Here is a 12,665-nt window from a genome sequence, read left to right as displayed (position 1 = left end):
CCTGGCTGCTCTGGCTTCCTGGCAAGCCCCACTCGTCCGTCCTAGAGTGTTCTACTGCCCACTCCTGGCCTATGCCTGGGACCTCTATAGAGATGGTAGATGTTCCAAGAAGAAATGGAGAAGTTTCACCAAAGGTGGGGTGTGGGGGAGGGGGGCAGGGAACAAGAGGACAGTTCAAAACAAAACAAACCCCAGTCACTAAAAGGGGTTTATTCAGCTCCTAATTATTCAGCTCCTCTTCTGGGCAGCTGTATCTCCTCATTATCTAGTTAATACCACCAAACATAAGGAAGAAGAAGTGAGTAATGGCCCAAGTGTTCCTTTTATTACCAAAAACAATTGTTACGCACATACTCAGTGCCTCCAATCCCATCCCTGAGGATGACCATGAAAGTCCTTGGGGTTTGCAGGAGGAACCATTTAGAGGGAAATGCCTTGGCTGGTTGTGAGGAAAGGGCCCTTGCAGGGATCAGTTACATGTCACCCCTGGGCCTAAGGACCCCTAAAGACAGGAATGGATGTGAGTTGATTATGGATTTCAATCACTCTTCTAGCACGTCTGGGGGTTAGGGTTAAGCCTGACACTAGCCCCCTCTACAAGAACACACACAACCAGGGTGCCCCCCCCAAAGGATCCAAACTCCTCAGGATCCCCACAGAATGTGGTCTGGCACAAAAGGGAAGTCCCTCAGTCTGCCGAATGATGCAAGCCGGGTCCAGAGTGGACCGCACCGCTCTCAGCACCACTCCTCAAGGCATCCATTGGCAAGGGCTGCCCACTAGGGGCACTGCCACCAGCCCGGCTCAAACCCCAGCTGGGGTCTGGGGTAGCAACGGTCAGGGTCTGCAGCCTTCACACCATCTGGACTTGTGGCTCCTCAGCTACTCCCTGAAGCTCTTCCATGACGCCCCCGGAGCGGGGCTCAGAGGCTGGAGGTGGCTCTCCCGGGGCTTCAGACAGCACATAGTAGACAATCTCTCGCTCACCTTGGGCGCTGGTCTGATTCACCACGTGGATGACAGAGCTAGAAGTGTCCTGAGAGGCCGAGAGGGCTGTCCCCTCACCACCCCCACCTTCCTCTTCCTCTTCAGCCTCTTCCTGGGGTCCTGGCTCCCCTGGCACTGTTTCTAGAATGATGCCCTGCAGGCTGCTCTCATTCAGTGATGCTCCCAGGCCCGATCCCTCTGGTGGCTGCCGCAGCAGTTGCTGTGTCAGCTCTACACTCTCATAGCGAACCAGCTGCAGCCGCATGTAGCCGTCTTCATGCTCCTTGTACCTGGTGAAGGAGGAGCACAGAGGGCAGCAAACAAGGGCAGGAGGAGGCAGAAATGGCCTGGAGATTGGCGAGGTAAGGGACAAATATGGGGGAAAGAAGCAGCTCTGGGATTCTAAGTGATGGAGGTAAAAGACAAAAGAGGTCTTTATTGGAATATTTAGAAGAAAAGGCAAGAAGGATCATTACTCAAAAAGGAAAGGGAGGGCTTCCCTGGTGGCGCAGTGTTTGAGAGTCCGCCTGCCAATGCAGGGGACACGGGTTCGAGCCCTGGTCTGGGAAGATCCCACATGCCGTGGAGCAACTAGGCCCGTGAGCCACAACTACTGAGCCTGCGCACCTGGAGCCTGTGCTCCGCAACAAGAGAGGCCGCCATAGTGAGAGGCCCGCGCACCGCGATGAAGAGTGGCCCCCGCTTGCCACAGCTAGAGTAAGCCCTCGCACAGAAACAAAGACCCAACACAGCCATAAATAAATAAATAAATAAATTTTTAAAAAAAAAGGAAAAAAAAGGAAAGGAAAGGGAGGGGAGGGAAGGGGAGAGGGAGGAATTATCTGTACTGGACAGTAGTGTTGTCAAAGGATTTATGAGCAGGCCATGGAGCTACAAATTAGGACCCTTGGGCTCACACCCTGGTTCCGGCTACAGGGCTTTGGGCGCCATTTACTGTTTTTGGCATCGTGCCTTGGATTCAAAAATCAGAAAAATAATCTTTGCCCCACCACTATTCTCGAGGTTCCTTGAACCTAAATGGAGATGGTGGACATCAAAGCACCATCAAATCCAAGGTCTCTAAATTGTTGAAAGGTATGAAGAAAAAGTGTGGGAATCTGGGAGGAGCATACCGAAAACGGGGGTGCCCTGAGGGCCACTTGAACTGGTGTTTCTTGCGAAGGTGCACGGTGAGGTTGTTGCCCCTCGTGAAGCATTTGTCACACACATGGCATCTGTATCTCGGCTCTGAGTCTCCCTGGGGGGGAGGGGAGGGAGAGTGAGGCTAGATTCCCCCCGCACGCCAGGCCCCCCGACACTTCTGCTGGCCCTTCCCCACCATCAGCCCCACTCACTTCATGCACTTTTCGGTAATGGGACTTGATAGAGCAGAGCGACCGGGCACTGAAGGTGCAGTTCTCGAAATCACACCTGTAGGCTGGCTCCTTGCTATGGGTATCCAGGTGCTTCCGGAGGTCGATCAGATTCTTGCAGCTGCCGAGAGAGGTCAGGAGGGGTCAGAGGGCATGGGGGACCCTGAAACACAAGTTTTCTGATTTCCAGTCCCCGTTTCCCTTTACCTGTAGTCACAATAGTCACATTTAAAGGGCCGGTCCTCGCTGTGGCGAAAGCGCATGTGGTTTCGGAGGGAGGATGGCAGCGGGCAGGTCATGTCGCACAGAGGGCACTTGTAGTGGTTCACTGAGGAGCAGAGAGGAGGCTGTGATCCGAGGGCTAGTGGAAGCTTGGAGGGTGGGCCGGGACGAGAGGCGTGGCCAGCTACTCACCATGGTTACGCATGTGGTCCCGCAGCAGCCGCTCCGTGGCAAATCTCTTGGAACAGTGAGAGCACTGGAAGTGTTGCTCTGTGGTGGGGCGGGCAGAAAAGAGGGTGGGTTGTGAGGGATGGTGGAGAGGCACAGAGAGGAGAGCAAGCTGGGAGAGGGGAACCATCCCAGGCAGAAGGGAACCACCAGAGGAGGAGCGGGGAGCTTAGGGAACTATGGACGGACATAGTATCACAGAAAGAGCATGGGACTTGGAGTTGAGAAGCTGAATTAGAATTCCGGCTTGACCACTTACTAGCTGTGTGATCTCAGGTAAGCGATTTAACCTCTCTGAGCCTCAGTTTCCTCATCTGCCAAAAGCGTGGACAAGAGGCCTACCTCATGGGGCTGCTGCTAGGATTCACTGAGATAAGAGCTGTGGCACACAGTAAGCATGGAATAACAACGTCTAATGAGTCTCTATCAGCAGAGACTGTGGTAGGTGACTGAGCCCTTAAGGTAGACGCAGCCAACTTGCAGATACCTTCAGGGGTCCCCTCTCCTGGGAATGTGCCCCCGACCTCCACTCCAAGCCTGCACCCATGCCCCTGCTCCGACCGCTTACGATCCAACGAGGTCTGGCGACGGATGTGATCTAAGAACTTGGTGTTGTTGGCAAACATGCCCCCGCAGGTGGGGCAGGCCACCACCTTCTCCTGGGTATGGCTACGGAGGTGCTCTCGAAGCTTAAAGCGGTCCTTGAAGGTGCACGTACAGCCTGGGAAGGAAGGTCCAGTCAGGTTCAGCTACAAACCCTCAGAGTAGGCTCTGGTACCCCCACGTCTCTCCAGTCAGCAGCCAACCTTGCCCTGCAGGACTGGTCCCACCCCTAGCTGCCCTGGCCCCTTAGCAACCCCAAGGTTTCTTTAGAGGTCAGAAATTAAAGAGTGGCCCTACCTTTCCAGCCACACAGCACCACATGGTTGTCCTTGCCGACTGCCTGGTATTCACAGCACAGGCTGTGAGCTTCCACATGCCGATAGAACCACTCGGGATTGTCAAAGGAGCTCTGTGCCAGGAGCAACTTGGGGTAAGGACTGAGGGTGGGTGGAGGGACTCTTACCCCTAGGTGTCCAAAGGGGGCTTCTCGGCTCTCTCCCAAATTAACTTGGTGGGGATAGGAAAGTTTGAGCAAGGGGGCTACCCAGAAATGTAGGAGGGCTGCTAGCGGGAACCTCAGGAATACAGGGCATCCCTGAAAGACCACGAGCCACAACTCCTCCTCCTGAGAGGGTCAAGGCATCTTTAGTTGAGATCCCCAACTTCCCTCCACCCCTATTACTGGCTCTGCCTGCTGACCTCACAGTGTTCCCACAGACACAGGAAGTGGTCAGGGATGTCAGGGATGAGGTTGCGGCTCTGGAAGTCCAGGATGCAGGGGCTGAGGTCGGCCTGGCTCTGCAGGGCCTGCAGCCCGCACTGTTTCAGCTTGGTGTGGTAGCAGTGGAAGTAGACATGGCGCACAAGATCAGCAGAACTGTCCAGAGAACAAAAGCCGCACTCCTGCCACAAGCAGGAGAATTCTTCCTCTGCAAAAAGGGGTTTAGAAGGAAGAGTCTGATACTTTCCAGAGCTCTCCGTCCACTTAGCAGCAAGGGAGGATGCCAGACTGACCTGGTATGCCAGGAATTCACTCAGCAAATACTAGTATTTAATGACCACTAACTGTGTGCCAGGCACCAGGGATACAACGACGAGTAAAAAAGAGTCCCAGTCTTTGTCCTCGTACAGCTTTCAGTCAGGGAGAAAAAAAACATCAATCACATGTATAAATATTAGACTGCAACCAGGTGGAGGGGAAGTGCGGTCTAGGTAGGGGGACAGTGTGTGCATGTCCCAGTGCCAGTGACTCAGAGACAGCAGGTGTGGCTGGCATTTGCTACAGTGGCTCCGAGTTTCTGCTGTTCCCGAGAACCTGAGACACCTCCCACTCCTTCCTGTCAAACCGCAAGTCCTTCTTTCCCCCATATGCTGCCCAAGATCGGCCTTCCCTAGGATGGACTATTCCCTAGGACTATTCAATTCCACTTCCTGTCTCTCTAGCATCTGTCTAAGCACCAAATTTCCACTGCTTTATAAGGGTTTACTTGTTTTGAAAAGTAGATATTTTTAAAAATAATCCCCTAATTTCTCTTCTGTATAAATATTACTTGACTTTTGAAGCTATGAGTTATAGTTCGCAGTCACTAGACTCAAAACAGAATTTGAGGTGGGGGAAGGAGAGGTGTCTCTATACCTTCTGTAGAACAGAGTTTTTCAAACTGTGTTGTGACCCATTAGTGGGTAGTGAAATCAGTTTAGGGGACTGCAAATCACACTTTTTTTTAATGAAAGGGAATAAGATAGAACAATTCAGAGAGAATTTAATAAAGGCAAGTATTGTTTTTAGTATTTTTTAACTTTTGTGTACAGGGTTGTGATATAAGTAAGATGTATTCCTAACTGGTGGTCACAGTAAAAAAAAAAAAAAAAAAAAAATTGAAAGACACTACCAGAGAGTGAAAAAAGCAGCTTGCCAACAGCTGGTACAATATGATCCTTTTCAAAAAAATAAAATCATATCTATCTAATTTATGTATACACATGCAGAGAGATGCGGTACGCGGGCCTCTCACTGTTGTGGCCTCTCCCATTGCGGAGCACAGGCTCCGGACGCGCAGGCCCAGTGGCCATGGCTCACGGGCCCAGCCGCTCCACGGCATGTGGGATCTTCCCAGACCGGGGCACGAACCTGTGTCCCCCGCATCGGCAGGCGGACTCCCAACCACTGCGCCACCAGGGGAGCCCAGTAATTGACTTTTGATGGCAGGATGGCAGGTTCATTCCATATATCCTTGTTGAATGAGTTTTCTATAATGAGTCTACAGTGCTTTTATAAACAAAGCAAAAAAAAAGCACAATTAGGAAAATAAACCACCACTCTTGCCAGCTGCCTTCCCCCTGTGCAGCAAGGAAAATCAGCTTTTCCACCAACCCTCGAGCTCTTTCCCCTGCTGTGTCCTGCTTCCTTACCCAGCGGGTCCTCCTCCTCCACCTCCTCCTCCTCCTCCTCCCCGGAGCCCTGCAGGTGCTGCTGCAGGTGCTGAGTGACGTGCTCGCAGAACTCCTCCATGGCTGAGCACACAAAGGAGCAGGACCCCCACTCACACTGTAGCCCCAGGTTCTCCTTCCGAGGAACTTTCCCAGGGGGCGGCATGGCCTTCACCCTATAGAGGGGGAGGAAGAAATCAGCAGCTGCCAGGATTCCACCCAAGTGCTGTTGGGCGTAAGCAGTGGGGCGGGCAGCCAGCCTAGACCCAGAAGACATTTTCCAGTGGCCCGTGACAAACTCCATGCTTCTTCAATAAGGACAGAGTAGCAGTTCCGTAAACCCCTGGAAGCTGTCTGCTGTTCTTGGAAAAGGAGAATACAAACTAACATTACTGAGCATGTGCCAGGCTCTAAGCTAACAACTTCAACAGACATTTTTTCAAGGAGCTTCAGAGCAACCCGCCAAGAAGGAATTACTCCTACAGGAAGCAGAACAATGCTCAGGTTCAAAAAGAAGGCTTTGGGGAATGACCCAGGGTTCAAATCCAGACGCCTCTGTCCACCAGCTACTTAGCTGTGAGACTCTGGCCAAGTAACTTAACCCTTCTACTCCTGAACATCCTCATCTTCAGAATGGAGTAACAAGCCCTTTTGCTTTTAATTTCACACTTACTATACGCCAAGCACCTACTAAGCACTTTATTTGCCTTGTGTCATTTAATTACCAACACCACCCTATGAGGTAAGCACTATTTTTAACTTCATTTGTAGATAAGGGCCTAAGGCTTGGAGAGGTTAGCTGGTTTGACCAAGATCACACACTAGTGTGGTCGGGTCAGGTGAGGCTGACTCCAAAGTCCACATTCTTTCCTATGCACACAGATGACCTTGGAAGCTCCTTATTTCTTACTGTATCGTAAGTCCCCTGCCAGACTTACAAACTGCCATACAAACTCCCTTTGCCTAACCTATCCAGTGCTTTACTCCACCATGGCCCTAACATCATCTGAACAACAGTGCAGATTCCATTTCACGTAAGAGGCGGTTACCTGTCCAGTTTATACTGGGTGTACACAGTGCTAGGCACACTTAGGCATGTAATAAATATTTGCTGAAGAAAGCTGAATTAAAAAACTAAAGGTTCTCAAACTTTAATATGCACACAAATGCAGAGGTTTCCAGCCCCTCCCCTAAAGGTTTGGATTCGGGAAGGCTGGGTTAGGCCTACAAATATGCTCTCTTAACTCAGCACTCCAGTTCTGGTGGGGCTTCCAGGAACAGAGTTTGAGGAACAATAAAAGAACAGTTTCCCTCGTTAAAACAAAACACAGGGACTTCTCTGGTGGCGCAGTGGTTAAGAATCTGCCTGCCAATGCAGAGGACATGGGATGGAGCCCTGATCCGGGAAGATCCCACATGCTGCAGAGCAACTAAGCCCCCGCACCACAACTACTGAGCCCACGCGCTGCAACTACTGAAGCCCGCATGCTCTAGGGCCTGTGCTCTGCAACAAGAGAAGCCACCGCAATGAGAAGCCCACGCACCACAAAGAAAAGTGTCCCCCCCACTCGCAGCAACTAAGAGAAAGCCCGTGAGCAGCAACGAAGACCCAACGCAGCCAAAAATAAAAAAAAATTAAAAAAAAAAACAAAAAAACCCACAGAATGACAGATGATACTGCAAGCAAAATCTCTGGGGTTAGAAAAGACACTAATAGGCCCTGACTCTGTCCCCTGAGTGTCACCTCTTCCTGAGGATTCTCACTGATTCTTGCTGTCCCCACTGTGGTAACCTGAGAGGGAGCGGGGGCATTGCTCCTGCTGGCCTTCCTGAAACAGGTGGGAACTCTGAAAAAGAACTTTACTACATACTAAGGAAAAAAACCCAGAAAACACAAAATGCACAACATCTTTCATAGCTACAACTGTAAGAACCTACTATATCTAACTGCTTACCAAAGAAACCCCTTTTAAATCCACAGCCTTTGCCTCTCCTCTGAGAAGAAGCCAGCTACCTTTGACACTCTGGGGTGTGAGTACTTGGGGTTGCTGAACTCTTGGTAGACTAATAGTGAAGCCCTATTAGGAGGAAATGTGGACTACTTTTACAATTTGGGGGTAGAAGAAGTAGGGAAAGCCTTCCTAGGTCAGACATAGCAGTCCAAACCTCCTATACTACCTTCAGGATCAAGTCCACTTAGCACAGCATGCAAGGCTCTTCTCCAACTGGCCGCAACTTACTTCTCCAGGAGCTGGGTAAGGGAACTAACACATGAGGGCCTACCACGTGTCAGCCCTGTGCTGAGTCCTCTTCCAAACTTCATTCACTTCATTTGGTGTAAGTGTGCCCTGATTCTAATCCAAAGGTCGTGCCCTTCCTCCCACACCTATCCATTTATTCCCTCTTTCTCTCTGAGTCAGTAATCTTTGTCCCTAAACATACTACATTCTCCTAAAACGCTCTGCCTGAGAAACCTCTACTCATTTGCTTCAAGCCCAAATGCCCCCTGCTTGGTGACCCCTCTCCCAATTCACCCAGGTACAGCTGACATATCCCCCCTCCTGCCTCCACAGCACTCGGTACACACCTCCATCCAACCACCTGTTACAATGGAACAGAATGCGTGTCCCCTAGATGAGGAGCTTCTCAGGGCAGAGCCCATCTCTTCTTCACTTCTCATTCCCAGCATTAGCCCAGAGCTTTGTACTCTTGGGAAACTCAATAAATGTGGGGATATGATTATATCCCAGGAAGCGTTCCTAAACTACCCCGCCCCTCAAATCACTCTCGCCTTTCGGTTTGATGGTTAGCATAGTTGAAACCAGAAAAGCTCAACCCTATTTTTTCTGCTGCCCTTGGTCACTCATGGTTGTTTTGTGTTCTACTCTCATCTACCCAACTGGACAATATTAGCTGCTTCTGAGCAGATACCATATCACGCCTGTGTCCCTCTACTGTGTCCAGCACAATGCTGAGCACAAATATTCTAAACACATACCTGTTGTTAGACTGTGGATAAGGCCCAGGAAGCAGGCTATCTAGATATCTAGAATGACTTGAAATTTAGGCAAAGCTCCCTGAATCCCTCTTTCACCATCCCCCAGCGTTCTTTACTTTCTTTCCCTGTACGCTGCTTGTTTCTACCCTGGGAAGCTGTAGGACAAAGTGACTATTTGGTCACCACTCCTCTTTCCGTAGGCAAGGGATGCAAATGAGGCAACCTGTATAAGGAAAGGGTGCTGGACCAGCTGTCAGAAGACCTGGGCTCAAGCTTCCTGTCTCAATGAGTTTGCTCAGCCTAGAAAAATATAACACCTGTTAACTATCTACTATATGCCAAGCACTGTTTTAAGTATATGTATAAAAACTCATTAACACAACAACCCTACTGAAGTAGGTACCATTATTACCCACTTCGCAGATGAGGAAATGGCCCAGAAAGGTTAAGTAATTTACCCAAGATCAAAGCTAGAAAATGATGGAGACAGATTTCAAAGCCAGGGAGCTTGGCTCCGTTCTCCTCCTACATCAGACTGTCTTACCTCTTCATGTCTGATTCCTTCCTCCCCACAAACATCATATCCAAATACACAATACCCAAAGCATGTTTTATTGAGTGGCTATTTTGTCAGTTTCCTCCAATAAGCTGTGAGCTCCTAGAAAGCCTGGTCTGTGCTGTGTTCCGTTCTAACTGCAGGGCCACCACGTACCTACTACAACCTCTTTTAATGTTTAAGTAAATCTGTTAACTTATTACTTTACTTTTGGACAAATCACCTAGCTTCTTTGAACCTGTTTCCTTAAATGTGAAACAGGATACTAATATCACAGCAGTGGATGATGGATTCAACAGATCTAATGAGAAAGTTCCAACATTTACTAGCTATGTGACCTCAGGCAAGTTACTTAAGCCCGGGTTTCCCATGTAGCATGGGAATAATCATGCCTGTCTCATTGAACTGATTTATGGATTAAACCAGATAATGGATATTAAAATGCCTAGCATAACACACCGCCACAACTCAACAAGTGTTGGCTCTTCGTATCCTTGCTTCTAAGGATGAGATGATCTAAGCACGAATTCTACAAAAAGATCAACAAAAGGAAAGCCCGAAGGATTCCTAACCCTTCCTTTCATCAGGAGTCATAGTAAGAAGCAATCAGCAAATACCTGAGTATAAATTGTAACGCAAAACACCGAATGAACCCTGAATGATGTTCAAGAAAGGAGGGACCCAGATCCGGAACCTCCTAAGGACTCACAATGTGGTCGAAGAGATAAGACTCTGACGTGTTAAGACAACGACCAAAACAAAGCGCCGGATGGGGGAAAGCTGAACAGGGAGAAATCCCAGTGGCAGGCGAAGCAGGGAAGACTTGCCCTAAGCGGTGAGGACCGGGCCCCTGGAGCACAGGTAGAGTTCGGAGAGAAAGCAGAAGACCGTTCCGGCGGGTAAACCTCTCCCTCTCAGCCCCGCAGGCTTCCCCCAAGGCGTGGCGGCGACCGTGTCTCAGCGGCAGCGAAGCCCCAGACGAGAGGTTCGAGTCGATGTTGGGGTCAAGGCGCTGCAGGCACCAAGCAGACCAGCGTGGCCGAACAGCAAGAGGGAGCCTCGCCTAAGCGACCGGGGAAGAGCCTGGCCTCGGCTGCCAGCCCAAAGCCCAGCCCGACGCTGCCCGGCAGAGCCCGGAACCCGCAGCTTACCGTCGATCAGTCTAGTCTGCTCCGGGATCTCTCCTGCTCTTCGCCCACCTCACACCGTCTCCGGGAGGGCGCTTGAGCGACGGCCAACGACAGCCAATCGCCGCTCTCGGATCCCTCTAACAACCAATCGCCCTTGCGACTGACGGAACTCATGCGCGACCAAAACACGGAAGGGGCGGGAGTGAGGGGCGGCGGGACGCGCGGAAAGGTACAGCTGCTGGCGCCGCGGTTCTCCTAGCGTGGCGCAAGCGGGGATCCCTAGGGCCCGAATTCCCCCAACTGCGCAGGCTCGGCCCACGGCACCCACTGGGCATGCGCAGAGCTCGGGCTGAGCGCAGAGAGGGGTCTCCGACCTTCTGTTGGTTATCAAGCTAGCTGGCCGCGTGGGCGGTGAGGCAGAGGAACAGGTGGAGGAAACCGGGGAGGCGGAGGAGGAGGCATGCGAGGCTCCGTGCCCAGCACAGCAAGCCCCGCTCAGCCCGAACTGGGGGTGCTTCACCTTCTTAATCTTACTGTTTCTTAAATATCAGTATTCCTTGTGGCATCTCTTTCCCCTACACCTCACCTCCTGTGTCACCAGGCTCAGTGAATGACTCCTTCAAGTCAGAAACCTGGCGGTCATGGCTGATTCCTCCCTCACACGTAGCATCCAATGCATTGCCAAGTCCTGTAAATGCTACCCCCTTAAATACAGGATCTTTCATGTTCATCCCCCGTTCTTGACGTTCGCCGCCCCCTCTCTAGTCCATTAACAACGTCCATCCCGGATGTCTACACTGACCTAACTGGTTCCACTGCGGGCACTCGTACTTCCCTCCAAACCATTCTCGACGGAGCTCTCAAGCGATCTTTACAAAGAGCAAATCTGATCAAACCACCACCCTGCTTTAAACACTCAAAGTCATTCTGTTGTCCTCAGGACAAAGCCCCAAACCATACTGAGGCTTTCTAGACTGTTCAGCATCCGGGTCCTGCATACTTCTCTCCACCGTGTCTTGAGTGCTTCTCGAACTCACTCTCTGCTCTCCAGCCCCCACATTTCTTTCAGTTTCTCCACCACACCTAGCCGCCTTTCCTCCCCTGCCTTGTACTTGCTGTTTCCTCTGCCTGGAATAATCTTCCCTTTCTCCCCTTCCCACATATGTTTGATTCCTACTCATTCTTCTGGTCTCAACGAAGATGCTTCTTTTTCCTGGAAGTCTTCCTGGACATCCCTTTCCTGCATTTCCCCATTACAGCTCTATCATGCGGTATTGTATTTGCCTATTTATGTGTCTGCATTCTGCACTAGACTCAGTTCAGTGAGAGAGGGCAGGGATTGCGTGTGTTTTTCACGTTTATAACCCCATTGTTTAGCCTAGTGGCTGAAACTCAGTAAGGGTCCAAGACATATTTGTTTAAAAATTATGTACCTTAGTAAAGTTCATTGGGATTGATATTTACTGCGTTATATTTTCTAACCTAAATATAAACCTATATAATTTATATAATCAGAAAACACCTTACATGTTCAACATAAATAAAATGAACTTAAAGATGCCATTAAAAATAGCAGGGCTTCCCTGGTGGCGCAGTGGCTGAGAGTCCGCCTGCCGATGCAGGGGACACGGGTTCGTGCCCCGGTCCGGGAAGATCCCACATGCCGCGGAGCGGCCGGGCCCGTGAGCCATGGCCGCTGAGCCTGCGCATCCAGAGCCTGTGTTCCGCAATGTGAGAGGACACAACAGTGAGGCGCCCGCGTACCACAAAAAAAAAAATAGCAAAGCCAGGGACTTCACTGGTGGCACAGTGGATAAGACTCTGAGCTCCCAATTCCGGGGGACGGGTTTCCATCCCTGGTCAGGGAACTAGATCCCACATGCAGGCAGCAACTAAGGAGCCCTGTAGCTGCAATTAATGAGCCTGCCTGTCGCAACCAAGACCCGGCGCAACCACATAAATAAATATTTTTAAAAAATAGCAAAGACAGAGTAAAATCAGAATTTTGTGCATGAAGTTTGTTACTAACAACAAACAGTGAATTAAACTTTGTCCCTATTTTAAAATATAATTCAAGAGTAACAAAAATATGTTTTATCAACTTTATCCATTCAAAAGCACATAGGTATATTAATACT

The 12,665-nt window shown here is 50.3% G+C and overlaps 1 protein-coding gene across 4 annotated transcripts; it reads right to left on the bottom strand.

The window, feature by feature from the left end:
- Positions 1-303: 303 nt before the first annotated feature.
- HINFP (histone H4 transcription factor) lies at positions 304-10,768 on the bottom strand. 4 transcript variants are annotated; one of them, XM_004273304.4, is made up of 10 exons: positions 10,549-10,748; positions 5,826-6,019; positions 4,113-4,342; positions 3,711-3,822; positions 3,379-3,531; positions 2,775-2,852; positions 2,568-2,688; positions 2,343-2,481; positions 2,121-2,245; positions 304-1,277 (listed from the first exon to the last, which is right to left on the bottom strand). In XM_004273304.4, exons 2-10 carry the CDS (start codon positions 6,007-6,009, stop codon positions 854-856), a joined length of 1,566 nt encoding a protein of 521 aa, XP_004273352.1. In that variant the 5' UTR covers positions 6,010-6,019; positions 10,549-10,748; the 3' UTR covers positions 304-853. The 4 variants fall into 4 exon arrangements, with proteins under 4 accessions (XP_004273352.1, XP_033290312.1, XP_033290313.1 ...); XM_033434421.2 differs by lacking the exon at positions 10,549-10,748 and adding an exon at positions 10,225-10,485; XM_049712936.1 differs by having other exon boundaries at positions 1,113-1,389; positions 10,549-10,768.
- Positions 10,769-12,665: the final 1,897 nt, after the last annotated feature.

This window comes from Orcinus orca, chromosome 8 (genome assembly GCF_937001465.1).
Source record: "Orcinus orca chromosome 8, mOrcOrc1.1, whole genome shotgun sequence".
NCBI lineage: Eukaryota > Metazoa > Chordata > Mammalia > Artiodactyla > Delphinidae > Orcinus > Orcinus orca.
This window is presented reverse-complemented; position numbering and strand designations above follow the sequence as displayed.

Bases quoted from the DNA above. Each gene is read 5' to 3' on its own strand.
- HINFP (XM_004273304.4), bottom strand. From the start codon at position 6,009: ATGCCGCCCCCTGGGAAAGTTCCTCGGAAGGAGAACCTGGGGCTACAG. The intron at 2,689-2,774 runs GTGAGTAGCTGG...TCTGCTCCTCAG, and splicing joins GGACCACATGCGTAACCATG to TGAACCACTACAAGTGCCCT. The intron at 1,278-2,120 runs GTATGCTCCTCC...CTCCTTCACCAG, and splicing joins TCAGGGCACCCCCGTTTTCG to GTACAAGGAGCATGAAGACG.